Here is a 12,189-nt window from a genome sequence, read left to right on the forward strand (position 1 = left end):
AGGCTTCAACTTATTTTGAGTCTATTTGGACTGGAACTTACTTTTATAAAGGATGAGAAATTAACCAGTCACAGCAAACAATTACCAAAAAACAGACAACAACAACAACAACAACAACATACCCAGTGAAATCCCACTAGGTGGGGTCTGGGGAGGGTAGAGTGTACGCAGACCTTGCCACTACCTCGTAGAGCTAGAGAGGCTGTTTCCAAGAGACCCTCAGCTCAAGTACAGAATGTAGCAATTAAAGAGATCTACATAGAAACAATTAAAATGAAATTAATGCAATTGGTGAAGTTACCTAATTGCCACCATATCAGAAGAAAAAGCTCTTCCAGAGGGAACACATCAAACACTTTGTCTTTCTCCGAGGGGATATGGAGAAGACAGGGAAAACTAGAGAAATACCATAAAGAGGCCCTAGAATCAGAGCAACTCATTCAGAAACCATCTAAATTGTGGAAAAAAACACAAGTTTGTCGAACTACTTATTGAACACCTCTCCTCCAGGCACTAACCCCCAAAAAAATGTTAGTTGTTCACATCCAAAAATGCAGTTCAAGGCTTCAGAGCAAGGGCCACACCAAATTTGGGAGTCTTTTCCAAGGCCTTGGTGTCAAACTCACTAGAAATAGTCAACAATGACTTCGGAATCAGCTCATGCTGCAGTAGAGCCCCCAGGTTGCCATGATTATTGAGCTTGAGCTTCACAATTGTCAGGTTATCAACAGCATATGACCCTCCAACTGTGAAGGTGTTCTCATTTGTGGAGAACCGTCTAGTGATCTCGCCCACGGCTGCACTCTTCTTCAATTCATCTAGATGATGTATATATGATGCCTTTATTGTGTCCCCTTTGTCACCCCTGGTGTAAAAAGAATCAATTAGAACAACAGGTATGTCAAACTTTTAACCTTCTTTTCATTTATGTTTTAGTTTCATTTCATAGATACAAATGCTCAGTGAAGACTTACAGTATTATAGCAGCACAAGAATCTGGTTTTGTCACACTAATGCCAGCTGTATATTTTGCAAGTTTACCTTCGGCTGTCTCATAACTTGCCTCTGCACCGATGGCGAAAGTGGGAGTACCAAGCGTGACAGAGAGATCAACTATAGGGCTTTGTTTCAGACCAACAGCTGTACTAAAGGCAGCATGATGGTGATAGTATTGAACTTCTAGCTGCAAGAACAATCAAATTTATGTTTCAGAAGGGAAAATTCTAAGATTTCCAGCAATCAATCAATACTCATTTGCCATAATATAGGAAAAAATTTCACCTTCCCAGAACTGTAGTCAGGGAATTTTAGCGAGGCAATGGTTTTCGTTGAGGGGGCAATGTCATTTAGAGTAAGAGTAGTTGAAATCTGCAAGCAAAAGGGAGAAACATGAAAACATTATAAAACAAATAAAAAGAGAGGCATTGTTTTGCAAAGAAGACCAAGGCGTGAGCAACTCACGTTTGACGCTGTATCAACTTTGACATCAATCAAAGTGTTCTTATATTTGTATTGTGCTCCAACATCTCCAGTTGAAAGCCCCCCTTCTTTACTGCAGTTGATGTAAGGGCCTATATCGAGAAATCAAGATTAAAGAGCACGAACTTAGGAATCCAAATTGATATCTATTATTGTCAGTAATCCAAATAGAGAAGAAAACTAGCACGTAAAATCTGAAACTATCTACTGGAGCAAATAAGACCATATACTTTTGGGAAAATATTCAAGACACATTTTTTAAGCAGCAAATAAAGGAGATTATCTTATTTCTGAAAAGTACAGAGCCAACATGGTTAGAAGATTGTAGAAGGATCTTTATCAATATACTAAGAAAGTCCAAAACTATAATGAATCCAATGAGGCCATAAACTGCAAAAGCTTCTCAGTACCATGTGCACTCTTGTTCTGTACCAAAAACATAAGTCCATCACATTTGAATTCCTATCTAGACATAAGAATGGAAACACCAAAGTTTTAAGTTTAGTTGCCCTTTCAACATATTGTGATACAAAATATAAAGTTCAGCAAGGGCTCTAGATATCAGTCACTGAAGTTCTCAAACAATCTTCATAGGAAACTGTTAATAAAGAGGACCACCTCAAATCTATGTTGCTCGGACTCTCCAAATCTACCGACGGGGGAGTGTCGGATCCACCAAAAAGTAGTGCAATTTTGAGGATCCGATGCGGGTGCAGCAACAATTTAGGAGCGCCCGAGCAACAGCCTCAAATATTTCAATCTTAGAAAGTCTGGTACTTCTAGTTGGTGGGAGTAAGGGCAGAAAGTTTGAACGAAATACTTTGACTTAGATATTAGCTAGAATCAATCGATAATATATTCAAAGGAGTTCACCAACTATGAGAAACATACGCTGGATCCAAAATAGTTTATTCATCAATCATTGAGAACCCTATTTTACTCTTAAAACGTCAACCTATTTTACAGACTTCCATAGATGTAAAATATAAAGATTCAAAAGTGTTATCAATACTAATTTAAGACATCTCAATTAGTCAACTCATACATATTATTACCTTACACTAGGCTTAACTATTGCATTCTTAATTTGATCAATGCAATTATTTCCACGATTCTGAAAAACAACAAATATAGGTTTTGGATGATTCACATATCTTCAACATGTCAATTAAAGGAGGATTAGTTCGTCATTTGAGCATCTTATCAATCTTTAGGAGTGCTCTTGTTGGGAGATGGGAGAGGGTTATAGGAGGCTGGTGCCTGGGACTTTCTAAAGAATTTTCTACTTCTCTTTTCAACTTCAAGAAAGAACGCTGTCTAGATCAATTCTTAGCCAAAATGTACTTCAGACAGATGGCGAATAAAAAATGTAAAAGAAGAGGGTAGAACTTTCTGTCTGTCGTGTCAAAACATTAGTACTTAAACACCTAGTATATACATCAAAATTCTAAAACATTTTCTTTCAGCTTAGAAAATAAAAGAGGAAACTTCTATTGTTAGAATATTTCTGCATCTACATACCAAATGAGGGAAATCCATTATCAAGTTTGAGGTTCCTAAATCCATTATCAAATTTGTGCAAATGATTGAAATATCCCCTCGAAGACATCTATCTTAACACCAATAATTAATCACAAGAATTCTAGGACTGAGCTAACTTAAAGGTGATGCTAGATCATTTTATGAGATAAATGGAGGAGAAGGATTGGAGGTTAGTTGTGCAATGCAGAATTGAATAAAAGGAATATCATATACAAAAAGTAAGGAACAATATATTGCTGCCGGCAAGATCAGCAATATCCTTCAAGAAAATAAGAAAGTACAGTTATCCATTCAGATTGGTTATTATTGGCAGCTAAACAGTATAATCCCACTTTTTCTGTTATGTAATTTAAGTTTTAAAGAATGCACTGTGCTTTTACAATAAAAATGATTGATATAGAAAAAAAATCAAAATCAAAACACACTTGAAAAAAACCCCTAACATCATACAAATTCATCATAGAGCAAATAGCTGTTATCTCATAGTTGAGAAATCTTCATCATATGATAAAAGATCACTGTTACACTGAAAACAGAAAATTCCACTTAAAATAGGAAAATGAGTTAAGATGACCTGGAATTAAACCATCGTCTGAACTCCAAACGACAACTCAAATCATGAAATCACTCTAAGGAGATTGCATAAACCCTAAAATTCACACAGCACCGAAATCTAACTAAAACCAGAATCTCGACTTCAAACTAAGAAGAAATAAGTATCAATCAGAGCTAAAAGTCAATAAAACCATACCACTCCAGTGTCGCTGTAGGTTGAAATAGATAGTTTCTGATCGGAGATATAGTCCTTAGTCAGAAGATCTGCATCAAAATATCATGTGGTCAGTATAAATCATATGCATCTATCTGCTTAACTTAAAATCATCGCTAATTAGTAGCAAAACTGAAATTGAAAATGAAACGAAGAAGATGAAAGCAACTGGATCGGAAAATTACCTCTGGCTTTCTTGCCAATATCAGAGAAAAGTCCAGGTCCCTTGCTCATTTTCTCTCGCAGGGGAATGGAAGTTTCGTAAGAACAACAGAGAGAGGAGAGAGAGAAAACTAGCGTAGCGAAGGGAGCTAAATAAATATTGGGGCAGCCACCACGAGAGAAAGGTCCGATCAACACAACGTGACAGTTTGTGGTCGCCAGCAAGGATCCATTATAGACCGTCTATTTTAATCGGACGGTCAGTATTTGGGTTCTGGTCTATTAGAACTTCTCTTATGTGAATCTGGTAAACGGGTGGGCAACTGATTGGAATCTTCTTCTTTAATCTTACTTATATTTAAAATATTATTATATCCAAAAAAATAGTCTTAAAAGGCAATTACTCTACTACATTTTTAGGTCCTAAAAAATTCTTGACGTTGGCAAAGTAAAGTCCAAATCTAAAACTAATAATTTTACTAGATTAGCTTAATTTTCTTTGCATATTGACTTCCCAAGGGAAGACGAAGGAAAAAGTTTTAAATGAACCTAGGAATAGGGTTCAAGTCTACCGATCCATTAAGATGCCCTGTTTCATACATTACTGTACTTTCACTTGACACCTATCTATCATAATGATAAACAAACTTGTCTTACTGTGTGACCTTCTCTTGAATTCTTATAATAATAAACATATTGCCTCATAGTTGTGCTATCGGAAGCTTTGTGAAAGCCGAGAACTTACTATTTAGATGCTTTTATAAGAAATTTGCTTCACACTTGGATATCCAATGTTTATTGTGCACGTGATAATTGATATCTCGAATTCAGGACAACTATTCGGCATACACAACCAAATGATATATATGAAATTCATTTAGTATAAAGTTCCCAATGTTAATAAAACAACAAACCATCACGAGAAAGATGAAATTATTTAATTCATACAAGTATGTATGATTTGTTTTAGTCATAAATAAACTACATGTGATTAGTTAAAACATACTCCTTCCTTCGATTTGTTCTTTTTTAGGTCGTTATAAAAACATGTCTCTATCTTTTTAGTGAATTTTTTAATTCTAACTTTTCACATAGCATAGCATATTTAAGATTATTAGATTAAAAAATAATTTAATACGTTCTAAATATCTTTAATTTAATATTGTAAGTTTCTTAAATATATTTAAATTTCTTATCAAATCGATAAAATTGTAACGGAGGGAGCATAAAATATAAAACAAAAGAGGGTATCATCTTGAAAAATGAAGATTACAAGCGATTGCGAGGTAAAGGGACGTGACTGACTTATCGTTTACGAAAGAGCTAGCTAGCAGTACTGCAAGGAACCAAAAAGGAATATATGGTCCTGCGTCTGCCAAACGCGTAAACGAAGCAAAGAGAGTAAAAATAAACACCCATACTCAATTAATTTTCTCTTTCACGTAATTACTACTCCTACTAGACTTTTTAGCATTACTAATTAGATGAAACATATGACGTAACATATGCCATAAAAGAAGGACCGTTTTAATGCAAATTAATGAAGCTCCATTAATGTTAAACCAAGTATTCATAGCGTCTTTCACCCAAAACTCGGATCCATCTTCTTCACTACTCCTTAATTCTTTTACTATTATTATTCTCCTTGTCTCCATAAAGCTCCCACACACACCACATTTTCCTACTTTTTGTTTCTGCAAATATATTCTTTCATCACAAGTCACAACAATGTCTTGGAAACTTCTTACCCCAATTTAACTTTCCTCACTTTTTCTCTTTCACCGCGTTACTGTTCTTTCTTCAATGCGTTGCCTTTTATGAAAGTAACGGTTTGTCTATATATTGATTTGTATTTGTAGTAACTAAAACAGAGAAGAAAAAAAAATTAAATTAAATATGGAGAGCTATTTGAATGAGAATTTTGGAGGAGTGAAGGCGAAGCACTCCGAGGAGGAGATGCTCCGGCGATGGAGGAGTCTTTGTGGTGTAGTTAAGAATCCAAAACGTCGATTTCGTTTCACTGCAAATCTCTCAAAGCGATATGAGGCTGCCGCCATGCGCCGTACAAATCATGTACGTACTCCCTTTTACTTGTACCATCAGTTTTGTGTTTTCTCTATTAAAGATATACTTATCACTGATTAATTTTATATTATACAATTGTTAACACTAATAAAGGAGTTGCCGTAGCACTACAATGGGTGCAAGCTAGAATGCTTATGTCAACTTGATTGTTCAAAAAAAAAAGTCCTGTTTATTGCGTTATATAAAGGATTTGAGACATGATTGATTTAATTTGATTCATGTAGGAATTAGGCAAAATAATGAAATGCAATATCTACATTTATAACATAGGTGATATATTATAGAGTAGTACTATATAGTATGGATCCTTTTTAAGCCGTTTCGTATAGTTTTTTTTTTTCAAAAGGAGAAGTTTTGTTGCCTGATGCATGCCAAATTTACAGCACTAGTGTTTTGTTATCTCGAAATTGTATTAAAACTTGATCTCGTTTGATGTTACTGTCGTATTATGTTGTGTACTGAAGTGACAGATTTATGAACAAAATGCTTGTTGGTAAATGTTGTTGAATGTTATGTTTCACGCGTTACAGGAGAAATTAAGGGTAGCAGTTTTGGTTTCCAAGGCTGCATTTCAGTTCATATCAGGTGAATTTCAATTTATGTTCGGTTTAATAAGGTAACCCAATGGGAAAATCTTAAGGTGTTAATTCTGTGGCTTGCAGGTGTACAAGTAAGTGACTACACTCTCCCTGATGAAGTTAAAAAAGCTGGTTTTCAAATTGACGCGGAAGAGCTAGGATCCATAGTTGAAGGCCATGATCTGAAAAAGGTGAAATTTCATGGTGGAGTGGATGGCATTGCAAATAAACTGGCTACTTCAAGTACTGATGGGCTATCTACACGTGATTATAGTACTCTAATCCGCAGACAAGAGATATTTGGAGTGAATAAATTCCAAGAAAGTGAAGCTCGGAGCTTTTGGTTGTTTGTTTGGGAAGCCCTTCAGGACATGACCCTCATGATCCTTGGTGCTTGTGCATTTGTTTCTCTACTTGTTGGCATTGCAATGGAGGGATGGCCAGATGGGGCACATGATGGCCTTGGTATAGTAGCTAGCATATTGTTGGTGGTCTTTGTTACTGCAACAAGTGATTATCGCCAATCCTTGCAGTTCAGAGACCTGGATAAAGAAAAAAAGAAAATATCCATCCAAGTTACTAGGAATGGGTACCGACAAAAGATGTCTATATATGATCTAGTTCCAGGTGATATTGTTCATCTCGCAATAGGAGATCAAGTCCCTGCAGATGGACTCTTTCTTTCAGGATTTTCTGTTTTAATTGATGAGTCCAGTTTGACTGGTGAAAGTGAGCCAGTGACAGTCACTGCTCAGAATCCCTTTCTTCTTTCTGGAACCAAGGTTCAAGACGGGTCTTGTAAGATGTTGGTAACAACAGTTGGGATGAGGACTCAGTGGGGAAAACTATTAGCAACTCTCAGTGAAGGCGGAGATGATGAAACTCCATTACAGGTCAAACTGAATGGAGTGGCAACAATCATTGGGAAAATAGGCCTATTCTTTGCTGTTGTGACTTTCGCAGTACTTGTGCAGAAAATGTATAGCCGTAAACTTACAGAAGGATCACACTGGAGCTGGTCTGCAGGAGAGGCTAGGGAATTATTAGAATACTTTGCAATTGCAGTTACAATTGTAGTGGTTGCAGTTCCTGAAGGACTTCCCCTGGCAGTGACGTTAAGTCTTGCGTTTGCCATGAAAAAGATGATGAATGATAAGGCACTTGTCCGGCATTTAGCAGCTTGTGAGACAATGGGCTCTGCTACAACTATTTGTAGTGACAAAACTGGCACGCTAACAACCAACCGCATGACTGTAGTGAAAACATGCTTCTGTATGAATGTCAAGGATGTGCATAAGCCAAGTGATGCATCCGCCCTTTGTTCTGAAATCCCTGATTCTGTACTCAAAACTTTGCTGCAGTCAATTTTTAACAATACTGGAGGAGAAGTTGTAGCTACCAAGCACGGGAAACCTGACATATTGGGAACACCAACTGAGACTGCTATATTGCAGTTTGGTTTATCACTTGGTGGAGATTTTCAGGCAGAACGACAAGCTGGGAAACTTATAAAAGTTGAGCCATTTAACTCTACAAGGAAACGCATGGGTGTGGTGCTGGAGCTTCCTGAAGGAGGTTTAAGGGCTCATACTAAAGGCGCTTCGGAAATAGTTTTAGCTGCCTGTGACAAGGTAATTAATTCCAGTGGGGAGGTTGTTCCCTTGGATGAAACATCAACTAACCATCTGAAGACCACAATTGATCAGTTTGCCAATGAAGCTCTTCGCACTTTGTGTCTTGCCTATATGGAGCTGGATAAAGGATTCTCCCCTGCTGCTGATATTCCAGTTTCTGGGTATACTTGTATAGGTATTGTAGGTATAAAGGATCCTGTTCGTCCTGGAGTTAGGGAGTCAGTGGCACTCTGTCGTTCTGCTGGGGTCACTGTTCGAATGGTTACTGGAGATAACATCAATACTGCAACAGCCATAGCTAGGGAATGTGGTATACTGACTGATGCTGGTATTGCCATTGAAGGTCCAGTTTTCCGGGAGAAGAGTCAAGAGGAATGGCTAAAACTGATTCCCAAAATTCAGGTACTTCAATCATTTTTGTTTACAAATGAGAATGAGGAGATTATAACAAATTATTCTTTTAAAATGTTCCCTGTTCATTCATTGCGATATCTAATTTTTTACTACATCCTATTTACTTCTTCAGGTGATGGCTCGGTCTTCACCACTAGACAAGCACACGTTGGTCAAACAATTGCGTACAACATTCAATGAAGTGGTAGCAGTTACTGGTGACGGAACTAATGATGCTCCTGCACTTCATGAAGCAGATATTGGACTTGCTATGGGCATTGCTGGAACTGAGGTGAAATATAATCTCTCGTTAGTCCATTCCCAATCAAAGATAATAAATAGTTCAGTGTATAATGCATTTACATGCACAGTTAATTGGTTGACAGAACTCATTCTTAGGCTTAACAGTTGAAATAACTGGTCTTAATACTCTGCTTGCATGCCTAATGAAATAAGTTGCATCGAGCAACGATTTTTGAGACAACAGCTTGATGTAAAATAAGACGGGGATAAAAAGGACAGTGTCAATCTTACGGCGAGAGTATCTATACTGACTACATAAGGCAAAGTTTGCTACATTGAGTGGTTAATTTGTTAGTTTACTCTGACATACTTCCTCTGACTCTGGTTTCAGGTTGCCAAAGAGAGTGCCGATGTCATCATATTGGATGACAATTTCTCCACAATTGTGACAGTAGCCAAATGGGGACGCTCAGTCTATATAAACATTCAGAAATTCGTTCAGTTTCAGCTAACTGTGAATATTGTTGCATTGGTTGTCAACTTCTTGTCAGCTTGTTTCACTGGTCAGGAACCTTTCTCTTCTTGTACTAAACTTTTAAAGCGATTTTGATTGCCAATTACTTCTATTTCATAGACACCCGAATATTATTCTCAACTATCATGCTTCTGCTCAAACTATCCTTCAGGAACTGCTCCACTTACTGCTGTTCAACTCCTGTGGGTTAACATGATCATGGATACTTTAGGAGCCCTTGCCCTCGCGACAGAGCCTCCTCACGATGAATTAATGAACAGAGCCCCAGTAGGCAGGACGGGAAATTTTATAAGTAACGTCATGTGGCGGAATATCTTGGGACAATCCTTATACCAGTTCGTAGTAATATGGTTTCTTCAGTCAGCCGGTATGGGATTATTTCGTTTAAGTGGCCCTGATGCTACACTAACCCTCAATACAATTATCTTCAACACATTTGTATTCTGCCAGGTAAAATTTGAAGAGACACTTGCAATTGTTTTTTTCCATTAAGTCAGATAATGATGTAAGATAGCTTCAGTGGTTTACGTTACTTTTAATTCTTATTTGCAGCTCTTCAATGAAATAAACTCCCGAGAGATGGAAAAAGTTGATGTTTGGGAAGGAATTCTTGATAATTACGTATTTGTTACAGTTATCAGCGTCACACTTGTGTTCCAAATCATAATTATAGAATATCTGGGGACATTTGCAAGCACAACACCCCTTTCATTCTGGCAATGGTTTGTTAGTGTATTTTTCGGATTCTTGAGCATGCCAGTTGCAGTAGCCTTAAAGGGGTTTGAGGTATGAAGTACATGAATTGAAGGTACCAGGTCTTTTTGTACAATTCCTTCACGAGAGGAACCGGAACTGCCCTACCAACTCTCTCAGATTGCCTGAAAACTCAATAAAAAGATTTTTTTTTTTTTATATTGCAGCCTCAGTAACACAATTGTAGATCCCAAAATTCCTTACATTTTCCCTGGATTTTCTTTAGCTCGAGGGGAAAAAGGAAAAAGAAAACACCAAAAGAATTAGGAGGATCCAGTATTCCAAAGTTTGTGATTTGTGAAGAGTGTCTAGCCTAGGCTTTCAAACAGCTTGTGATTTACCTATAATTTTAGCACATAGAACAGTACCTACTCCTTCAAACAGCTACTAGTAGTTCTTTAGCATTTTTCTGATTTGTTGGATTTGTCATGTAATTATTACTTTACCTGTTGATGAAGAGATTTTTTGCTTAAAGCTTCCAGCTCCTTCTATCTAAGTGTGGCTCTTCTTGTTCTGTTTGTTGGATAAAATGGAATAAAGAACATTGTAAAATTTCTATGCTGTTTGACATTCTCTAGTGTTTCTAGTTGATTTGTCAGTTCATATGAAATTGCTGCATACTATTATTAACTTTAGTATAGTCATGATTAAGATGCGCCAAAAGTTCAGAAGATATTAAAAACTTGGAGAGGAGAAGCAAAAGCAAAGTTAAGATGAACGGTAGTTTTAAGCTATTAAGTCATTACTTAAAATTTTGATGAAAAAGGTGTCAACAATCTACTTCCTCCGTCCAAAAAAAATTCTCTTGATTTGGAATATGAGGGTCAAATTAAGATGTTCGATCTGAATTTAGACATAAAATCTTCCATTTATTTAAAAAGGGGACCCAATTCTTGTTTCACTCGATATGAAGCCTCTTACATTATCTTGTCCATGCTCTAGTGACGATAAAGAAAGTGTTAGTAATCCCACATCAGTAGTAGGTGAAATAATAATTTGTCTCTTTGCATGACTTTGGACTAGCTCATCTACATGAAAGTAAAGGGAAGATCCATATATTAAAAAAATAAAATAACAGAGACAAACCAAAATTATTATACAAATCGGCATTGCTGTCATTTTAAGAACATGTGTGATTGAGAAATGAAAGTGAAAGAGTAAGCAAAAAAAATGTGAGCGCTCCTGCGTGGGGCTCGGCCTCCGTACCATATGTGGGACGAGTTTTTGCCTCATACAGCTCGGATCGAAGACCGAGGGAAGTTTAGAAGAGATGGGGAAACCTAGCAAAAATTATTATACAAATCGGCATTGCTGTCATTTTAAGAACATGTGTATTTATGCTATATTGATATACGATTTTGTAATTATTTGTATGTGCTCTATTAATATGGTGGTTGAGATACTGTACAATATTTTTATTAAAAATAAACTACTAAAGGTAGAAAATTTATCATTTTATACAACTATAGGGACGTGTGAAATCAATATTGAGTTGCCTCAATGATCAATGATGCACATAGACAGCTTTACAATGTTTGCATGTGGTTTGTTGTATACTATAAAAAATAGTAATACTTTAATTGATAAAATAATATTCCATATGCACTATTTAAAATTCTGTATCTGTCTTACTATTTAAAGTATATACTACAAAAAAATGCTCAATTTATGGGGGTCATTTTGTCAATTTGTGGCATTTTTGGGACCCCACAAATTAAATTGTGGTGGTTTTTTAAAATGCTACACTTACTCTTGCCACGAGCATATTTGTAGCGGTTTTAGTAAACCTCCACGACGCTCCCCACAAAATGACTAATAAATTTGTGGAGGTTTTATACTATCAATTTGTGACGATTTAGAACCTTCACAATATCATCTCAATATTTTAATTTTTTTATTTTTGTAGATTTAAATTTTTTGTTATATAAGATCAATATTTACATAATTTGATTTGTCGAGTTTTATAAAATTATTATTATCATAATAATAAAAATGAAATTCGATTTACATTAAGTC

The 12,189-nt window shown here is 36.3% G+C and overlaps 1 protein-coding gene and 1 pseudogene across 2 annotated transcripts; one reads left to right on the plus strand and one right to left on the minus strand.

Annotated features, from left to right (window-relative positions):
• Positions 1-252: 252 nt before the first annotated feature.
• On the minus strand, positions 253-4,095 carry LOC125822947 (mitochondrial outer membrane protein porin 2-like; annotated as a pseudogene). Its single transcript, XR_007442670.1, has 6 exons — positions 3,976-4,095; positions 3,773-3,840; positions 1,462-1,571; positions 1,282-1,368; positions 975-1,183; positions 253-865 (listed from the first exon to the last, which is right to left on the minus strand). The product of XR_007442670.1 is annotated as a mitochondrial outer membrane protein porin 2-like (transcript).
• Positions 4,096-5,794: 1,699 nt separating this feature from the next.
• On the plus strand, positions 5,795-10,658 carry LOC125822918 (calcium-transporting ATPase 2, plasma membrane-type-like). The gene is made up of 7 exons (XM_049502381.1): positions 5,795-6,025; positions 6,568-6,622; positions 6,700-8,651; positions 8,776-8,934; positions 9,277-9,448; positions 9,572-9,870; positions 9,973-10,658. Exons 1-7 carry the CDS (start codon positions 5,849-5,851, stop codon positions 10,210-10,212), a joined length of 3,054 nt encoding a protein of 1,017 aa, XP_049358338.1. The 5' UTR covers positions 5,795-5,848; the 3' UTR covers positions 10,213-10,658.
• The last annotated feature ends 1,531 nt before the right edge of the window (positions 10,659-12,189 follow it).

Source organism: Solanum verrucosum, unplaced genomic scaffold (genome assembly GCF_900185275.1).
Source record: "Solanum verrucosum unplaced genomic scaffold, falcon-dt-bn FXZP01000103.1, whole genome shotgun sequence".
Classification (NCBI taxonomy): Eukaryota; Viridiplantae; Streptophyta; class Magnoliopsida; order Solanales; family Solanaceae; genus Solanum; species Solanum verrucosum.

Coding starts and splice junctions, on each gene's coding strand:
- LOC125822918 (XM_049502381.1), top strand. CDS start 5,849: ATGGAGAGCTATTTGAATGAGAATTTTGGAGGAGTGAAGGCGAAGCAC. Junction 6,026..6,567: donor CCATGCGCCGTACAAATCAT/GTACGTACTCCC, acceptor CACGCGTTACAG/GAGAAATTAAGGGTAGCAGT. Junction 9,871..9,972: donor ACACATTTGTATTCTGCCAG/GTAAAATTTGAA, acceptor TCTTATTTGCAG/CTCTTCAATGAAATAAACTC.